This window comes from Equus quagga, chromosome 4 (assembly GCF_021613505.1).
Source record: "Equus quagga isolate Etosha38 chromosome 4, UCLA_HA_Equagga_1.0, whole genome shotgun sequence".
Lineage (NCBI taxonomy): Eukaryota > Metazoa > Chordata > Mammalia > Perissodactyla > Equidae > Equus > Equus quagga.
In genome coordinates, this window is record NC_060270.1 from 81,641,674 (window position 1) to 81,658,868 (window position 17,195).

General features: G+C 38.1%; 1 protein-coding gene across 1 annotated transcript in view; it reads left to right on the forward strand.

Moving 5' to 3' along the window:
- The window catches only part of THSD7B (thrombospondin type 1 domain containing 7B), a 675,055-nt gene that overhangs the window by 630,082 nt on the left and 27,778 nt on the right, over window positions 1-17,195 (forward strand). The window contains exons 18-20 of the mRNA XM_046659574.1: window positions 5,601-5,742; window positions 7,455-7,570; window positions 8,938-9,055. Coding sequence (XP_046515530.1) covers window positions 5,601-5,742; window positions 7,455-7,570; window positions 8,938-9,055 — 376 coding nt within the window. The remainder of the gene's footprint in view (window positions 1-5,600; window positions 5,743-7,454; window positions 7,571-8,937; window positions 9,056-17,195) is intronic.

The following is a 17,195-nucleotide window of genomic DNA, read 5'->3' on the forward strand; positions in this document are numbered from 1 at the left end:
TGCATGGTGTCACAGTTTAGGTCTGATCTTTTCATTGTCAGTGAGCCTTTCTGGATATGAAATCCTTTGATCATGTTTTTTCTTTTCTTCTTTGTGTATCTTTATAATGGTTCCAGGTTTTTTCCCAGCATGAAGTTTTCCTGTTAAAAAGTCTACTGACAATATGATTTTATTTCCTTTATAAACCATCTGGTATTCTTGCCTAGATACTCAAAGAATGCTTTTTGTTTTTCTTTAAAATTTAATAATTTTACTAGGATAAGTCTCAGGATTGGGGATTCTGATGTACCCTTTCAATAAGTAGTTTCCAATATTTTTCTTTTTTGAAAGTTTTCTTGAATGTCTTGTGAAGTTCTATTCTCTTGCTTAGGTTTTCTTTACCAAAAAATATTATTATATGCATGCAGCATCTGTTTTGCCTCACTTTTCTATTTGCCAATTTTTCTCAAATTCTTTGGATCTCTTTTCAAATGTTTTCTTTCTTTTTCTTTTCTTTTTTTTTTCTTTTTTTTTTTTTTTTGCTGAGGAGGATTCGCCCTGAGCTAACATCTGTGCCAATCTTCCCCATTTTGTATTTGGGTTGCTGCCACAGTATGACCTCCAACGAGTGGTATTGGTCCTTGCCCGAGATCCAAACCCAGGCAGCCAAAAGGAGCACACCAAACTTAATCAGGAGGCCATGGGACCAGCTCCTTAAATGTTTTAATTTCAATTTTTCTTTTTCCATTTCTGTTTTCCTTAAGGCACTATTTGTTGTATTTTTATTCTTGTATTTCTCCCAATTTCATCTCCATTTATGAAAACAATTTTCCTTTTATTTCTATTTACTGAATTCTATCACTTAAGCCTTGACTTTTGTTTTGAAGAAGAAGAAGATTAGCCCTGAGCTAACTACTGCCAGTCCTCCTCTTTTTGCTGAGCAAGCCTGGCACTAAGCTAACATCCATGCCCATCTTCTTGTACTTTATATGTGGGATGCCTACCATAGCACGGTGTGCCAAGCGGTGCCATGTCCGCACCCGGGATCCAAACTGGCGAACTCCGGGCCGCCGAGAAGCAGAATATGTGCACTTACCCGGTGCACTACCGGGCCGGCCCCGACTTTTTCTAATTCTTATTTACGTTGTTCTTTCATATCTCATGTCATTTCCTAAATGACTGTTAGCTCGTTTGGAAATAGTAGTTTTCACGTGTTTTTCATGCGTGTCTTTCTGCTGCACTTTTTTTGTCTATGGGGATGTTATTCTGAACTTCATTCTCGTTTTCCTCATATTATCCTTTTGTGGGATTTGAATATGATTCCTTTCTTTGCTTATTTTTCTATGAAATCAAGTTTCATGAACTTTTAGAAGGAAGTGTGGCTGAGGATTATTTTTTTCTTAATCTCATTTTCATGGGCCAGGGTTCTCTTTTTTTTTTTTTCTTTGAGTTTTCAAAAATATAGCAGCTTACCTCATGAGATTTACTGGATTCCTTTTCCTTCCCCCTTTGTTTTATAGACCCTCCCTTTTTCTCCATTGTAATTTTTCTTGATTTGCTCAATTTGGACACTCTTCCCACCAGTTTCTCTTCAGCGCAGGGAATTATCCTGAAGGGAGCTTTGGCTTGTTAACAACGAGAGTTCCTTGGACCAAGACTGCAGCAGCCCCCAGACCTCTCCAGGACCCCTCCATTCACCTGCTTTTGGAGTATGCAAAATCCTCCTCCTCTCAGGTTTAATATTCCATTTTGGTGTTCTAGAGTATGCCATACACCCCAGTTTTACCTTCTGCTTCCTCCTATAAGATGCTGATATCACACAGGTCCTGTAACTTCAGTCACTGGACCCCACCTCTTCATAGTTTAAGGTGTGTGGAGAGAACTTATCGCTTAATTTTACTGACCACATTTATCTATATGCTTCTGACTTTGCTCTCCTTGTTGCACTGTGATGTGCAAAGAACTTTTTTTTCACTTCTGTAACCATCTCCTTGGAATCTCTGAGAATTTTATTAAGCATGAGAGGCATGAGTAACAATTCTTCAGGCCCGGATCTTTCTCCCATCGAGTTTTTCTCATCCCTTTTCAATCTTTGAGAATCAGGGTTTAATTTCATTAACAATTTCCTTACAAAGCATTGCAGTGGTATTTTGTGAATCTTTTTACCCAATTTTTCCAAACAAGAAAATTCAAGTTCATAGCTTGTATATCCATTTTATCTCATGAAAGATATAGAGAGAAACAGCAGGGTTAATGACAGTAGGGCTAGTCAGCTAAATGAGGGAAAAGCCATTTTGAATTATCAGATAAACTCTGTAACAGAATAAAGGCACTGGGTTTCTCTATCTGATGGCGGGCTGACAAGGCCAGGCCTTGGAGTCATGCTCATCTCCAGACAAAAAATTTGCAGAGTGACTTAAATTCACAAGTATCTGGATTTATGCCAAGTTTTATTAAACTGTGATTGTTAATAGTTCTATGTTAGAACAATATCAAATTATACATTCTTATTTGGATTTATTTAAAATATTTTATCTAACATTTTATATGGGTAAATTAAAACTCGTGCATTGATATTTTTGTTAATATAATGATGGAGTCAATTGTACTGGGAAATGTCTTCTATATTTTATAAGAAATGTGTGAGAATTAGTGAAAAGATAAAATTCTCTTTTTATCAGATATAAAAGGGGTCCCTTTGGGGACCCCTTACATTCATGCAATATGATCATAGTCCAGGGTTGACCATTTGTCTGCTAATGGCAGCTTAAAAAAATCCAGTCTTATTGCTCAGGAAGAACCAAATTGTGCTACACAACAAATATTTATTATTCACATACTGTACACTGGATACAGAACAAGCCTTTCAATGTCAAAGAAATTTAAGACATGGACTCTCTCTTCCAAGATCCTATGGGAAGAATGCACACACCTCCATATGTGTACAAGTACAGTGGAAATGTTTGCTAGATTAGGTGATTCCATCTGTATGAGTGCAAGGATGTCAGTGGAGGCTCATGGAAGCAATATCTGATTTGATTTTGAGGGGTGAAGACAAATATTCAGGTTGGGCCTAAGGGTAAAGGCCTTGTTGCTAGAGAGAGCAAAAGGTGTGAAGGTACAATATCATAAGGAAGGATTGAACTTTAAGGTAAGTGCTGGTTTTCGAAGGTAATAAGTTAGAAAATCTAGTCTCATAAAAAGGCTTATGTTCCAGAAACTAATCGGTTCTTATTGGCCCTCTCCTTCCCTAGCAAATAAACTTCAGCTGTATAACCTTGACCTTTATAAGGAAACTGGTCCAAAGTTGACTTTGGGTTAGTTACCCACACATCACTTTCTCACTTCTTTATTTAGGAAATTGACAATATGTCTTTCCATAAATACTCTGGAGGAGAGGAGACCTACGTTTGTATTTGAGAAGTCTTGATCCAATAACGAATTCATCCAGATGTAAACTGCCTTTGCCATTCTTTTTGTTGTTTTAGCCCCACCCTCATCTCCCCTGTGACCAATTCATTATTTTATGAACTTCCTATAAATATCTAATAGAGAGAAAGACATAAGGAGAAACACTAACCCATCTATCACTTGTTAGCAGTGCCAGGACAATTTTCATAAGGTGGAATGTGAAAATACTAGTTTGGATTGTGTTTGTGGATTTCAGTCACCCACCCTCCTCTCTTTGCCTGTTTCTGTGGATAAAGAGTTAGTAAGAGATTTAGCTGCAGTGTTGGTTTTCAATATCTTAATTTCTAGAAAGTGATTATTAAAGTCTACATAGTTGTGAATGAAGGGTTAGGCTCCAGAAGATATTTTAAAACCATATCTAGCAGAATTAGAGACTGATAGACTGCGAGGTCTGAGGGCAAAAGTTCTTAAATTTCATCAAATAGCACCGCTAACCACCGCCCCCCACTTTTCTCATCCAGCTCTAGATGAGGAACTAAGATATAGAGTATATAAGTGAGTGGTTCAAGGTTACATCGTAATTTGATTTGTGTACGCATGCCTGTGTCTGTATGTGATATTTTCTCTTTTGCTTTATTTAATGGCTTGGACTAACAAGGTACGAAAGTCCTTACCCATATTCACTTGATGCAGACATTAACTGATTTTTTTATAGGGTGGAAAAGCAATAGAACACTAATCAAGAGTATCTACCAAGATATCTTCATTTTCTTTCTCTGGCAAATCATTAAGTTACTATTCCCCATCATGAAAACAAACAATTGAATTAATTGGTGAACTGGTAATAAATTATTGGTAAGCATTTGGTGTGGGATTCATGTGCAGGTAATTAGGAATAATTACCTGTTTTCCGTGGCCCTTCTTGATCATCTAGAGACAATTTGATACAATTAAAATCTAAAACTACTTTACAAGTATTGACAGATTATCCAACTATAAAGTCACATGGATCGCAAATGTGTTTCAATGCCTCCGTACATTTAAAATTAGTGGAAAAATTTGTGGCATTTTTCTGTATATTTTAGTGCAATCATTATAATTTTGATTAACAGTCAGGATTCAGTTTATACTTTGTGTTCTTGCTACAATATCTGAAAAAGTAAAAGGAATAAAAAATAAATAAAATATACCAATTATGGAAATGATACTTTGGTGACCTTAATTCAAAGACTTTATTTCTCCTGTGGTTTAAGCACCTATGTGCCTCTTTAGATTTCTGGGTCTGGAATTGTGTTGTTGTGACCATATTTAATAGTATTTATTGAAAAATTACTGTGTAAAATATATGCCAAGATTTTCAGGGAGTGACATGGAAAGTGGAAATTATGATCTATCATGCACTCAAAGAGTTTATAAAGAGGGGAGCCAGGGTATAGGAAAGAAAGGCAGTATTATAAGGGCAAGTGTAGCAGATAAGTATATGTGTGTGTATAGGTGTTTACAAGTAAATTCTGTAGAGTAATTTCTGAGCATGAGTGGAAGGTTGCTTAGGAAGGAAGAGAAAAATTTATCGTTATTTCAAATAAAGACTGTCAGTGATGAAGCCCTGATTAGTGCTCTAAAGAAAGGGCAGGTTAGGATTTAGGACAGTTGAAAGATTATTCTAGTAGGAGGAGCTTGAAGTCCATTGTGGATAGAGCAGTTGGGTGAGATGTGGCAGGCAGGTTTACCTGGCTCAAGGACATTATATGAGTTGAGGCTATAAGAGGTACATGTGGACCCATGTGATATAATAATTTTCTCATTAAAATGTCCTATGTGGTTATTTCTATTGGGCTAGACAATATGAGGACACAGGGACAGTGTCTTCCTTTTTACATTCATCTAAACATTCAAAATTCATTAATCTCTTGCTACATGACAGACTATATGAAAGTACAGATGTGTGCAATTTATTAAAATAGTTGCCGTGTGCCTAATTACACATGGGAGATAGAAATGTAGGCTTCAGCATAACATAGGAAAAGAAAGAGTTGTCAAGTGAACAAAACAAAAACTGTTTACAGTGACTCACAGAATGGTTTTATTTTCTAAACATTGTTTAACACTCTCGATCCTCTCTTCCCTGTATACATACATACACATAATCAATATAATTTATCAGCTAACTCGGAGTCTTTCTAACTCTCCCTGCCCTTTGATTTCTGTAGTCATGTGATCCCCACACAATGCAGAGAAGAACCCGGCATCTGCTGAGGCCCTCGCTGAGCTCAAGGACATGTGCTGAAGACTCACAGGTGCGGCCTTGCCTCCTCAATGAAAACTGCTTCCAGTTCCAGTACAATCTAACAGGTACAGTTGAAATCCACAATCATGCCACTTTCCCTGAACATTGACTAACAGAGGAATGTTTGCATGTGTTTTGATTTCCAGATTAGGGAATGAAAGTAGGGTATGCGAGTATATTGCACAGAAGTCTAAGAATTTGACATTTCCAGTGTCTCTTTACGGAAAGAAATGCCCACACTTGGCATGTAGATTCAGCAAGGCCACCTGGAATCTCTGAATTCAGAGAGGCTTAGAAAGACTTGGCAAAGTTTCAAAATAAAGTTGAATTAAAGCCATGATGAATTGAAACAACAAAAATAAGTAGCCGGGGATAATTTACCATTCAGGAAAGAATGTAATCATGCTGTCATAGAATTTAGCTATTTCATGGCCTTTATTATTTCAAGAAATTCAAGCTTGTGATGTACTTGCTCTATGGGTCTTAATAAGGATGAACGGTAGGTGGTTTTGACTGGACAGGCATGTTTTTGAGGCGCTGGGAATTACCTCAGCATCATTATTCAGCCTCTATTCAGGTTTTACCAGGTACTAGAGCACTCAGTGTCTAATACCAAGACTATTTAGTCACAGTGATATGCTACCTGCCATCCTCTGCAGCAGCAGATATACAAAATGCCACAAAATGTAGAACCGTGCTAAGTCTCAACATTGAATTCAATACTGACTGACAACCAAACCGCCACATGCCTGCGGAGGCAAAGCAATATAGCCTTTTCTGAAACAAATTCCCCACCGAGGTCACAGAGACCCTGCTGAGATTTCTCATGTAGAAAACCTCACAGTGAATTCTCTGGGGCTGTCGGATTGTCTTTATAGGTGAAAGATGACCTGGTGTATTTGCCCTTTTTTTTAGTTAAAGGTGCTTCAGATCCTTGTTTTTTATGATAATTTTTCAGAAATACAATGAAATTTGCTTTACTGGAAGAACATGTCTTTAATATACTGATTTGACTATACATGGGTTTGCTATTTCTATTAAACTCTTAGATCATCTGCCAAATATGGAAAATCTTCTTAAAGAGGTTCTTGTTCTATATGATCAAGGATCTTCCTTTCTACCCACACCGACAGTAAGAGTTTGTTAAGAAGCAGATTAATTATAGGATAATTTATTCTATCTCCCAGTTGTCTACTTTGTAATACAGCTAGCCAAATCTATAAAATCTTCTCTCACGAGAGAATAATTTTATTAAAATTAGAGTTTCTGTAATTTCCATATAATTTTGTATACCTTGTCCTCTTTCCTCTCTGGGGTACTTCTCTTGTCTCCACTGTACCAGATGCACCAAATGGTTTAGATGATTGGATTTATTCCTTGAAAACATTTTCAAGTTTACATAAAATACTTGCATCATTTCAGGGTTATTTTTTGTCTTAATTATCCCTAGAAAATAGATGATTTCAAACTAGTTTTCTTTCACCATCCTGGTTAGTGTCTTTCCTTTCCTACCCAGCCAACTGTGAGATGGTTTCTAACAAACCATTTGGCTTTTTGCCTCAAGGAAGCAAATTTAGGAAGGTAATTCACTTTTAGTTGTTTGATTGTTTGTTTTACACTAAAAGAATTGCATGGTGCTTCTAGGAGCAACCTGGAAATGGTGTTAGGATTATGTGCTCACTATCCTTCTCCACCAATGCAGATAATCAAAGGTTTGTTGTATTTTGCTCACATGGCCATAATTTTGAAACTTATTGTGGTGACCCTATGCCTGTAGAGTGGAGTACATGCCAGTTGAGTGAAAATGCGACCTGTGGGCAAGGCGTCAGGACCCGCCTTCTGAGCTGTGTGCGCAGTGATGGCAAGTCAGTTGGCATGGACCAATGCGAGCAGGTAATTCATTTATATTTGTATCTCACACCTAATGCTTCGTATTTCTTAATATTGGTCTGTAAGCTCCATGATGCTTAACATAAATGATAGACTCTAATTTCTTCTCATCACAGCTCAAGTTTGATTAGAGTAAGAGGTACTAGTATAGTACAGTTAGATCTCACTAATTTGAACTTAGTCAAAATGACCAGAAAAGGGGAAATGGGTTCATTTTAAAAAATTTGTTTTTATTATTTTCAAGAATTTTATTTAGATATCCTTGCTTGCCAAAAGCTACTGACATGAAGTGACTCTAATAGTTAGACGTCACTCTTTGTATTGGGCAGCTGATTCATTAGCATACATGGTAAACACTGTACCTTCAGGTAAGATGAACAGTGACATTTGCTGTTAGAATACTCTGCTAATTTGCTTAGCAAATCACTTTCTCTGCTTTCCAAATACCATGTGTCCAACAAATATTCAAAGAATTTCAACGAAATCTTAAATTATTAAGCTATCTAGAATATCTGTATTTCGTGAATGGATCGTAAATCCCGTATGATAATTTCTATTTTGCCCACTTGGCAAGTAATCATGCTAGACTCATTAATTTTAGCTTGATGTGGACATTGCTAACATTTAACGTGTATTGAATGTCAAAGTTTTCCTTTAAAGGAACACAAACACTGTGTGATTCCTATAGCAGAATTTTTCATTATTCTTTCTGTATTTCTTAGATGGTTTATTCTTTCACCAAGACCTTTTCTACCTTGGCCATTAGAAAACTTGTAGATTTTGCCCAGATGCTAGTTTCAGAGAGGACAAGAAGAAAATAAACTGTATCACAAACTTTTCCTACTATTAAAACCATGATTATGTTTTTAGCCTAATTGATCTTTTGTTATGAACTTTAAATGGGTTGTTGATTTTGGTTTTATTCTTATTTACTTTTTAGCCTAGGTGGCTGTTAGTTTTGAGCTCTCTTTGAACGCTTAGCCCAGCCAGAAGTGTGCAGGTGCCTGAATTTAGCACTGAAGCATCTTCTTGCTTCCTTGCTGGCTGAGTGACAGGACAGATTTCTGTGTCATGTAACCGCCTGCTTTTCCAGTACCCTAATTGTAGATCTATTCTAGAGTAGAGGACTTTATAAAAAGAAATTTGGGCTGACAAACTTCTATTTTCGGAAGTAAGGACAACCATTTTTTCTATGATTGCCACCAATTTACATAGGAAAGAATATTTTTTCCCCACGAAAATGTAGAGATTCTTATCAAAGAATAAAGGGCAGTCTTTCCCATAAAAGGATAGTGATTTGATAGTGATGTGATTTGATTTGATGGTGATGTGATTTCTCCAGTAACATCATATTTTATTTCCATCTACAGCATAACTTGGAGAAGCCCCAGAGAATGAGCATGCACTGCCTGGTGAAATGTGTGGTCAACTGTCAGCTCTCAGGGTGGACAGCTTGGACAGAGTGTTCACAGACTTGTGGCCATGGAGGTATGTGGGTTCCCTATGTTTGTTCCCACTAAACAGTTTAGTTTTTAAATATCTTTCAATATGCCATAGCTTGACAAATAGGCATAAGGCATGTTGGCCAACTGAAGGCAACATGAGGCTCACCAGAGAGGAAGAGAGAGAGAGAACCTGCCCTCATATCAGTCCTTATGGGTAGGCAGAGGTTGCAGAGCCGACGTGATAACAGTGGCACTTACCAGAGGGGCTGCTGGCTCTGTGGGACAGTGTTCATTCAAAAGGTCATAAGCTCAAGCAATTAAAAAACTGTTGGCCTCAGCGGTTTTTGGAAGAAGTGTGTATTATATAAGTAAAGCTGGCTCCTGTGTCAGACAAACCCCAGTGGCTTAGCTTAAATCACAGTGCTTAACATCATAGGCTAGAGATAACTTTTCACTTGCATAAAGGGGAGGGGTAGTTTCTGTCTCAAAAAGTCAATCAAGGACACAGGTTGATGGAGGCGCTATCACTTTAATGTAAGCAGGTTTCTCTGGAGGGTGATATCCAGCAGGCTCTGTGAAGTTTTTGATGGGCCAGATTGGAAGTAGCATATGTCTCTTGCATCTATATTGTATTAGACAAAACTTAGTCCTATGTCCCCAGCTCAATGCAAGATGATAGGACAGGAAATGTGGTTTCTGGATAGCCAGTCACTCCTCAGCAACTCTATGGAGAAAAGGGAGTATGAACCTTCGGTGGACAAACAGCAGTCACTACCACAAGTTCCCAGAATCTCAGTGGCTGGGTAATGCACAATGACAAAGATTGCAGAAGGCAATCAATACTCAAAAGCTAGGAAAATGGAAACATCGATGGCACTTCAGCCACTGGGCTAAAGTAAAGAGCAAGATGTGTGTCCATGGAAGAGAGAGCAACAAGAGCATAACAGGAAAGCACAGAGCTGTGGTTGAGGATAGGACTCTGGTCCTGAATGAGAGTTACAACTTATCACAAGGTAAATGTCAGAAATTTGAAGTAGGAACCCAGAAAGAAATCCTGTCATATGATTAGGCATGAAGCACAGGAGAAGAGAAGAAGAATTGCAAGTTAAAGGGATCATGGAATTGGGGTGGGAGAAGGGGATACCAAGACCTGGGTCTGATTGCCCAACAACATATTTGGAAGCAGTTTTCTAGAAGTCCTGTGACTGGACCACTGTCACTATGATATGGGCTCATTTCTAAGCTACTCACAAATGACTGCTGGGATCGTTGGTAATTCTCTGCCTTCACTGGGATTGTCTGAGGAACTGAGGTCGGGCCCAGCGTGGAAAAGGGGCTCATCAGTGAACTCAGCTGTAAGATCCTGGAGAAGGCAGAGTTGAAAACACTACCAAGGATATGTATTATGAAAATGTGGCTAAGGAAATTAAAAACTACTTCTTCAAAGAGCATCACTCAAAATGAAAATGGGACTCACAACAGCTAGTAATAAGAACATGCCATTTCCAGCACAATTGAGAGCCCCCAAAGAACCTCAGGAAACCAAATCGTAAGTCTTAGGATCAAGATTTCAGTGAGTGACCTATAGTTCCTCCTATGTTCTGGTTGGCAGCAATGGTATAGTTTCCAGTTGGGCTCCACTTTAAAGTTGGGTAAATCTAGGTTTAAACTGCATCTGTTTAGGCAAATTACAATGTGTCTCAGTCTCAGCTTCTTCATCTATAAAATGTATTTCATGCACATATTGGAGGCATTGTTTTCGGTTTGAGAATTAAATGATATGGAGTACATGAAGGCATCTAGCACAGTAACTGGCACATCATGGAGGTTTAGTATATGTTAATTTCTGTTTCCATCTTCCCACGCACCAGTAGTAGGGCAAGTTGTTGGAGACTCCTTAGGATCTTTTAAAGATTATTCCATAGACTCAGTCACTCTCATCTCCTGCCTTCATATCTCATCCTTTTAACACACTCAAAATCCATACACTACAGTCAAAGACTAAGTGATATTTTAAAACCACAAATCTGAACAAGTCTTTTCCTATTGACCTGAGTTATTCATCAATTCATTTATCCTTTAAACAAATGCCTATGTGCCAGTTATAGTTCAATGTATTGAGGATATAACAGTAGGGGGGGGAAAAGACAATTTTTCTATTCTCATGGAGCCTACAATCTGTTTGAGGGACAATAGACAGTAAACAAGTAGGTAATATTGCATGTTGATGAGTTCACTAAAGACTCATATAAATGAGAGGTGTCATTCTCATTAGCAATGTCTTTCATCAAAACAACTAGCTGTTCATCTCTCCAGTGGTGACCCACCTGGTTACCCCACAGCCATAAACACTGCAGTCTTGTCTTCATGGGCCTCTGCTGGGATGTGTGACTCTTACAGTGGTAAAGTGTAGCATGGAAAAGTAGAGAAAAGACAAAATCTTGTATTGTGAGCATAGTCCACAAGGACTTACAGGCTCTCACCTGTGCCTGCCTCTGTATCCACATCACCATCCACTGTCCCATTGGCTCTCTCTTTCAGTCACATCCTTGCACGTACACTTCTTTGCACTTTGACACCTTTCCTCACATGGATCATTTCACCATCACCCTCACTACTACCTCTTGCTACTTTTATCATATATAAATTGAATTACTTTTAGTGTCTGCTTTTCTATGGGCCCACAGACCCTGTTTGGGTTCTTCATGGGGGAATCCCTGAAGTTCCCATGAAGCACAGTACCTGGCCCATTGGAAGGATTTCGGTGAATATTTGTCATTGTCCAGGTGGCTCTGGACCATAGGGGAAAGCTTGAAGGGAAAGACTTTGCAGACTGGATCATGAGCCCACAGGCCTCTAGCACCTGCAAGTGGCCATTTTCCTCTCCCTCTGACTAAATATATAAGTCTTAGGTACCATTTACCCAAGAACATGTTCAATGAAGGAGACAGAAGATCTGTTTATTGTTATTTTTGCCTGAATGTCCTAATTCTGCCACTTTATCAAGTTAGTGAAATATGACAGGCTGCTGTATTATACTAACACACTACCTTTAAAAAGAAGACCCCAAATTGTAAGTTTAGTATTAAAATATCATTTTAATTTTTCAAGCAGTTCTGCTGGTGATGGAGACTTCTCAGACCCTTTTTTCTACTAGAAAAACAAACAAGAAACATTTACAAATCTGAATTCCACTATTGAAGAATTCTAGGCAGTTAGAATTTGAACTTAAACCACCTTTTCTAATCCTTAGAATAATAAAGACAACCAATCGAAGATTTCCTAAGGAGAGTCATTGTGTGAACTAAGGCATAGGGAGACTAGGGAAGAAATGTTAACTACTTGGAGAAATCAAGTTTCATAAAGCATTTGGAAATCATCTAACCGGAAACCATCGGCACATAAATATGGCGTTAGTTATAAATCACCTCTAGCTAATTTCTGAGGGCCTAGGAGGATAACTTCTTGAGAATCTCTTCTTGACCTTTAGATGTCTTAATCTCCTAAACTGTCAGATATAATAATGACTTTTTAAAAATATTCCATAATCCTGATATGTGACAAACCCTCCAGGGATCTAAATGTGTATGTATTCCATCATTTCTTTATTCATTCAACAAAGATTTATAAAGTTTACACCTATTATCCTGGCACCTAATGGTGTCCTCTTTCATTGTCAAAAGCGGCAGTGTGGAAAATAAATTATATGGTGACCTTGCTATTTTGAGTTCTGTTCTTGAAGGCAGGGCTGTAGAAGAAATTGATTCGTATATTGTGCAAATACTTATTGGAAGCTTTCTGAGTACCAGGCCTTCTCCCAGGCGCTGAGGAGACACTGTGTTTGGAACAGATAAAATCCTAGGCAAATGAAATCACCTCACTTCATAAAACTAATATCTAGTGGAAAGCTGGATGGTGATGACTTGACAGAGAGAGAGAAAATAAACAATAAACACAGAAGTAACGGATGGTGATGAGTGCTGTGATGAAGCAAAAACAGGTCATGTGCTGGAGAATAACAAGCATCTAGCAGGGGAGTGAGGGATAGAGAAAGAAAGGCCGCTGAGGAGGTGATATTTATGTCAAAATTGAATGACAAGGTGCCATAGATCTTGTAACAAGTGTTTTCTTTACCAGGCTACTCAGGGTTCAATCCCACAAGCATTTTTTGACTACCTATTGTAATCAAGGCTCTATATCGGGACCTACAAACCAAAATATAAAAATGAGTATTTTTCTAATTATATTTGTGTCCAACCTCAATCTTAAAAAATAAATTGAACAGTACAAAGAAGAGGACACAGGGCCCTTGAATTTTTAAGCATCTACTCTCAGGACACTGCTGAGACAGCCTACACCTGACTAGCCCCCAAACTCTTCCCCATTCCAGACTTCCAGCTCCAGTCTTCCAGCTCCGTCTTCTCTGATCACCACTCCCCAGGCACATAGTAATATTTCTAAGATGAGAGAATGCTATATTTAAATGATGCCTCAGTTCTCACACAGTACAACTTAAAAACAACAAGCAAGTGACAACCAAAAGCAGAAATGTATGGCACAGGTGAACTTGTTTCTTAAAAGAGACCAAACTCTGGAGCTGAAAAGTTTGGAAACCTGTCTCTTCTACGACAGTGTGCCAGCAGCTGTCTTTTGTATGAGCTGCTTTCTTTTTTCTTGCTCGTCGTGGCAATGAGGCAGAGTCCACAATAGGAGACAGTTTATTTAGTCACATTAAAGTGGGCAAGCACGTGGCGCGGAGTCTGACTTCAGCACCTGCGGCTCTTGGCCAACTTTTTTATCAAAGGCAAAAGTTCACACAATTGTCTCTGTTTATGAATTCACTGGGTTGTTGGGCAAAACCTGGTGTACTCGGTGTCCCGGATGCTTCCCCACAAGCCACACGCGCTTCACCATCAAACCCACAGAACTACAGTGATCTGAGGGGAAATTGTGAAGTGAGCTCTTCCTTTATTTTCCAAGCGTCTGGATTGCCTCTTTAATGTCCGCCTGATGCTTGGCATATACTTTCTAATTGTGTTAAAGTTGTCAAGGTCAGAACAGTTTGAATCCAATTTATTTCACGTTAGAGAGAGACAGATTCTAAGCTTCCACTAAGGGATCTTTTTAGATAGGTTTCAAAGATCAAAGCTTGTAACAGAAGAGCTTAATATTTGGATTAGTCATGTTCTTTGTTGAATTTTCATCAGTTCAGTGGAATGTAGAACTCCCTAAATTTAGCATATCATGAATTATTCATAGTTATTATTTAACTGATAACATTCTAAGAATGTTATTAATCCCAGACTATGATTTTTTCCCTATTTCATATTTTAATGCAGTGTATATGAGTTTATAATATTTTTCTATACCAAGTAATCTATACAAGCCTGCCTCTTGTGTCTCTCAGATGGTATATAATTTTTCTGCCAATTCTACCTCATAATGAAAAAATAATTTTGTGTTAACTCGAAAGCGCTGACACTTTGTGGTTTCCAGCTTCTTTTTTTTTTTTCAGATTTCAAAGGCAAGTGAGTAACCTTCATTTTTAGTATCTGGATAAAATGTGATCAGTATGGAATCCTTGATCAGGCACAGTTCAATAGGTATAACAGTTCAAACTTATTTACTACATCCGGTAATTAGTTCCTATAACAAAACAACAGGAAGCTAAATTGTAGAATGGGGAAAAAAAAGACTAGACAAGAAATCTGAAGATCTGAGTTTTAGACCTGGCTTCTCCAGTGGCAAGTTGTAGGACTCAGAGCTAGTCTTTCCAGAACTTGCACTATGTTTTGTCTGTTAAATGATGAAATGTTAGAGTGCTTTTTTATTATCTGTTGGCCAAAGGCGCAATTATTGATACCAGCAGTATTTTAGTAATTCTATATAACAGTACTATGAAATATAGACATAATTTTATAGGTGAGGTGATAGGCAATTAAGTAACCTGCTCAAGGTCATTCAGACTGTCAGTTGTGAAGGAAAAATTTGAACCCAGGTTCAGGCATCTCAAAGCCCCATTTGTCACACTCTGCCTCTTTGCATTTGACACTCAGTACATATAAATGTTCCTGTTACATACATGGCCCTGGGTTGGGTGCTATATCACTTTATAAAAAATTTCTTAATTTATAGGTATATTTAACATTAAGCAGAAGAAATGCATCTGAGATTGGAACACAAAGGGCAATGAGCACTTGAAGAAGTCTCTCTGAATTTTAATTTTAATTGGTCTCTCCTAAATGTATACTCGTTTCATAATCGATAATGTTGCATATTATCTAGTCCATCTAATTAGAATATAGCTGCAGGGAGCCAATCTTACAGACAGAGAATGTGTGATTCTGATGGACAGAGTAGCTCCAGGATTGCCAATATCATGCTCTCTGACCTTCTCATTTTGCATATCCTGGAGAGCTCCCCATTGGGGTATTTCTGCTGTGGAGAGGTACTTACAATCATCCATCAAGTTTTGTTAGCTTCTAATGGAGCTGAAATATGATCATTGAGAAAAGAACTGGAGGTCAACAGTTAGAACACATAAACATGCTCCAGAGAAGTCTGGAACTCTTCATTGCTGAGCAAAGCCAAAGGTGCCTGATATTCTGCCCTTAAAAGACCTATCTCACTCCTGTGATACCATGGTCTGTCTTGACCTCTTGAGCTGTGGTTTTTTCATTTCCTCGCTTAACTGACATCACTCCCAGATAGATGGTCATGGCTGGGATTAGTCTATCTTATTCTGAAAAGCTTCTGGAATCTGTACCTTGCCTAAGCTAAGTGTTCTCTAGGATGAAGGGTATCTGGGTACCTGAAGCAATTTTCAGATCAACCAAAGCATCCCTCTACAGAGGAAACCTCTGAACTTTAGCTCTGAGTGAAGAACCATTGCTGCATCTGCCGTCTCTAACAAGGCCAAACACATGCTGGAGCTCTGTCTTTCTGTTGCAGATCAGGACTGTAATTTTTCTTCACTCCATTACAGTAGAAAATAACCTTGATTCCAAATCCATGTCCACCAGGGTATATAATCAAAACAATTTTTACACTTAAATAAACTTGGATAAAAATTCCACATATTTGTTGAGACGTAAAAAGTACAGTTACATCCACTTTTTGGTAGATGTCCAGCATAAAATGTTGCATGAAAGTAACTGAGCATTTTACAGACAATCTGAATTGTCATTGCTTTCAGAAATTTACACTGACAAGTACCCAAAAATAGTTATCACAGAGAAAGGTGTTAGCACCATAATTTAAATTATTTTTTACTAAAGAAAAATACAAAGTGTATGAATCCAGGTAACACATTGCAGAGGGTACACCTGAGTGCACCTCCCAAACTTGCTCAAGTGGCCTAACAACTACAGCGTGGCATCTACTACTTGTGACTGTGACTGTGATGATGAGATCTGTTGGAAAGCACATGCTTTTGAAGTAAGACAAACCTTCGTTCCACTCCTTCCAGCTGTGTGATTTTGCAAAAAATGTTTAACTTCTCTGAGCTTCAGTTTGCCACATATTAAATATTGATAACTGTCTGAAGCAGAGTCTGAGACTAGGATTCTTGAAGTGATCTATTTGAGGGGGGTGAGGAGAGCAGGTGCTCTCAGGGCTACATGAATGAAGAAAGCAGGATAAAGAGGCAAAAGAACTAAGCAAGAAAATGCTGTATCACTTATATATCATAGGACATTATATGCACTCACTTTAGTCCCTCCCTCCGTAACGAGCAATACTTTTATAGTGACAAAGGTATTGTACAATGAATTGCCTTAATCACAGAGATGTGATTAAAATTAATAGATTGACATGACTAGCTATTAATGAAGTTTTTATTAGTATCCCTTTGTTTCGTTTTCATTTATTTTGTCGTCTGCTGGTATTTGCTACTGACTAACATTAGGTAGCAGGTACCAAAAGCTAAAGAATAAATCCATAGGAGGAAATACTTAAAAGTGGAAACATTTTATTCAATAACCCAATTTTGGGGTGCACATCAAGAAGGACCACCAGCAACTTGAGGTTAGTACATTGAACCTCATCTTGGGTGGTGTAAGTTGGACAACTCCTAGTGGGTGTTGGCTCTGGAAGAGCATTCCCTGCCAACAATTGTGCATGTGCCTTGAAAATTCAACTCATATTCCAAAGACATAGTGCCCAGGTGGAAAAGAAACCAGTAA